This window comes from Eimeria mitis, genomic scaffold (assembly GCF_000499745.2).
Source record: "Eimeria mitis Houghton genomic scaffold, Emh_scaff921, whole genome shotgun sequence".
NCBI classification, from domain to species: Eukaryota; Apicomplexa; class Conoidasida; order Eucoccidiorida; family Eimeriidae; genus Eimeria; species Eimeria mitis.
The window spans coordinates 7,035-8,339 of NW_013576787.1; the positions used below are offsets into that span (position 1 = coordinate 7,035).

The 1,305-nt window shown below is 48.6% G+C and overlaps 1 protein-coding gene across 1 annotated transcript in view; it reads right to left on the bottom strand.

Annotated features, from left to right (window-relative positions):
* EMH_0025410 (uncharacterized protein) overlaps nucleotides 1–1,297 on the bottom strand; it is a gene marked incomplete at both ends in the record, with an annotated part of 2,186 nt that extends 889 nt beyond the window's left edge. The window contains one exon of the mRNA XM_013502442.1: nucleotides 164–1,297. Within this exon, the coding sequence (XP_013357896.1) occupies nucleotides 164–1,297 (1,134 nt within the window). The remainder of the gene's footprint in view (nucleotides 1–163) is intronic.
* Between the last annotated feature and the right edge of the window lie 8 nt (nucleotides 1,298–1,305).

A 1,305-nucleotide genomic window follows, 5' to 3' on the forward strand; every position in this document is an offset into this window, starting at 1 on the left:
CTTCTTCTATAGCTTCAAGGCTATGTACAAAAGCAGCAACAGCAGCAGCAGCAGCAGCAGCAGCAGCAGCAGAAGCAGCAGCAGCAGCATTTCTCTCCTTTCTATTGTCTCCTTTTGCTGCTGCTTCTAGGTGCTGCAGCAGCAAAGAGGAGACAATCCCCACCGGGTTTGTCTCCTCCCTGCTGCAGCAGAAAGGAGACAGAACCAACTGTCTCCTTCTCCTGTCTCCTTGCTGCTGCTGCCACCACCTCAGTGCAGCAGCAATGCTGCTGCTGCTCGCACCCCACACACCAGCTGTCTCTCCTGCTGCTGCTGCTGCTGCTGCTGCTGGTGCTGCTGTTCCTGCTGCCGCTGTTGTTGCTGCTGTAACCCCTGCTGTTGTTGTTGCGGCTGCTGCTGCTGCAGCAGCAGCAGCAGCAGCTGGGGCCTGGGGGCAGAGCGCATGCAGCGCGGAGACAACAAGGGGTGTAATGTTGCTTCTGCTGCTGCTGCTGCTGCTGCTGCTGCTTGTCTTTGCTGCTGGATTGAGAAGAAAGGAGACAAAAGAAATAATGAGTGCTGTCTTTGTCTCCTCCCTGTCTCCTCTTTTTGTTTTTTTGTCTCCTTCTGTCTCTCTGTCTCCTCCTTCTGTCTCTATATCTTTTTCTTTTGTCTCTCTGTCTCCTTCTTCTCTCTCTCTGTCTCCTTCTGTCTCTCTGTCTCTATCTCTCTCCTTTGTCTCTCTTTGTCTCCCTTTTGTCTCTCTATCTCTCTCCTTTGTCTCCCTGTCTCCTTCTTCTGCTGCAGTGTTTATAAGAGCCATCAGCAGCAGCGAATCTGCTGCTGCATTGTCTGTCTCCTTTTGTCTCTCTGTCTCCTCCTTCTCTCTCTCTGTCTCCTTTTGTCTCTCTGTCTCTTTCTTTTGTCTCTCTGTCTCCTCCTTCTCTCTCTCTGTCTCTTTCTTTTTTCTTTCTGTCTCCTTTTCTTGTTTCTCTGTTTCTTTTTTTTGTGTTTCTGTCTCTTTATCTGTATCTATATCCATTGCTTGTGTCTCTGTCTCCTCATCTGTCTCTGTCTCCTTTTCCTTTCTCTCTGTCTCCTTTTTCTTTCTCTCTGACTCCTTTTTCTCTCTCTCTGTCTCTTTCTCTCTCTCTATCTCTTTCTTTTCTCTATCTGTCTCCTTTTTCTCTCTATCTGTCTCTTTCTTCTCTCTATCTGTCTCCTTTTTCTCTCTATCTGTCTCCTTTTCTGTCTCCTTTGGCTTTGTGAGGAGACAGAGCCTCAGCACTGTCTCCGCCAGCTCTTCCTTTAGCTTCATTGTTAGTG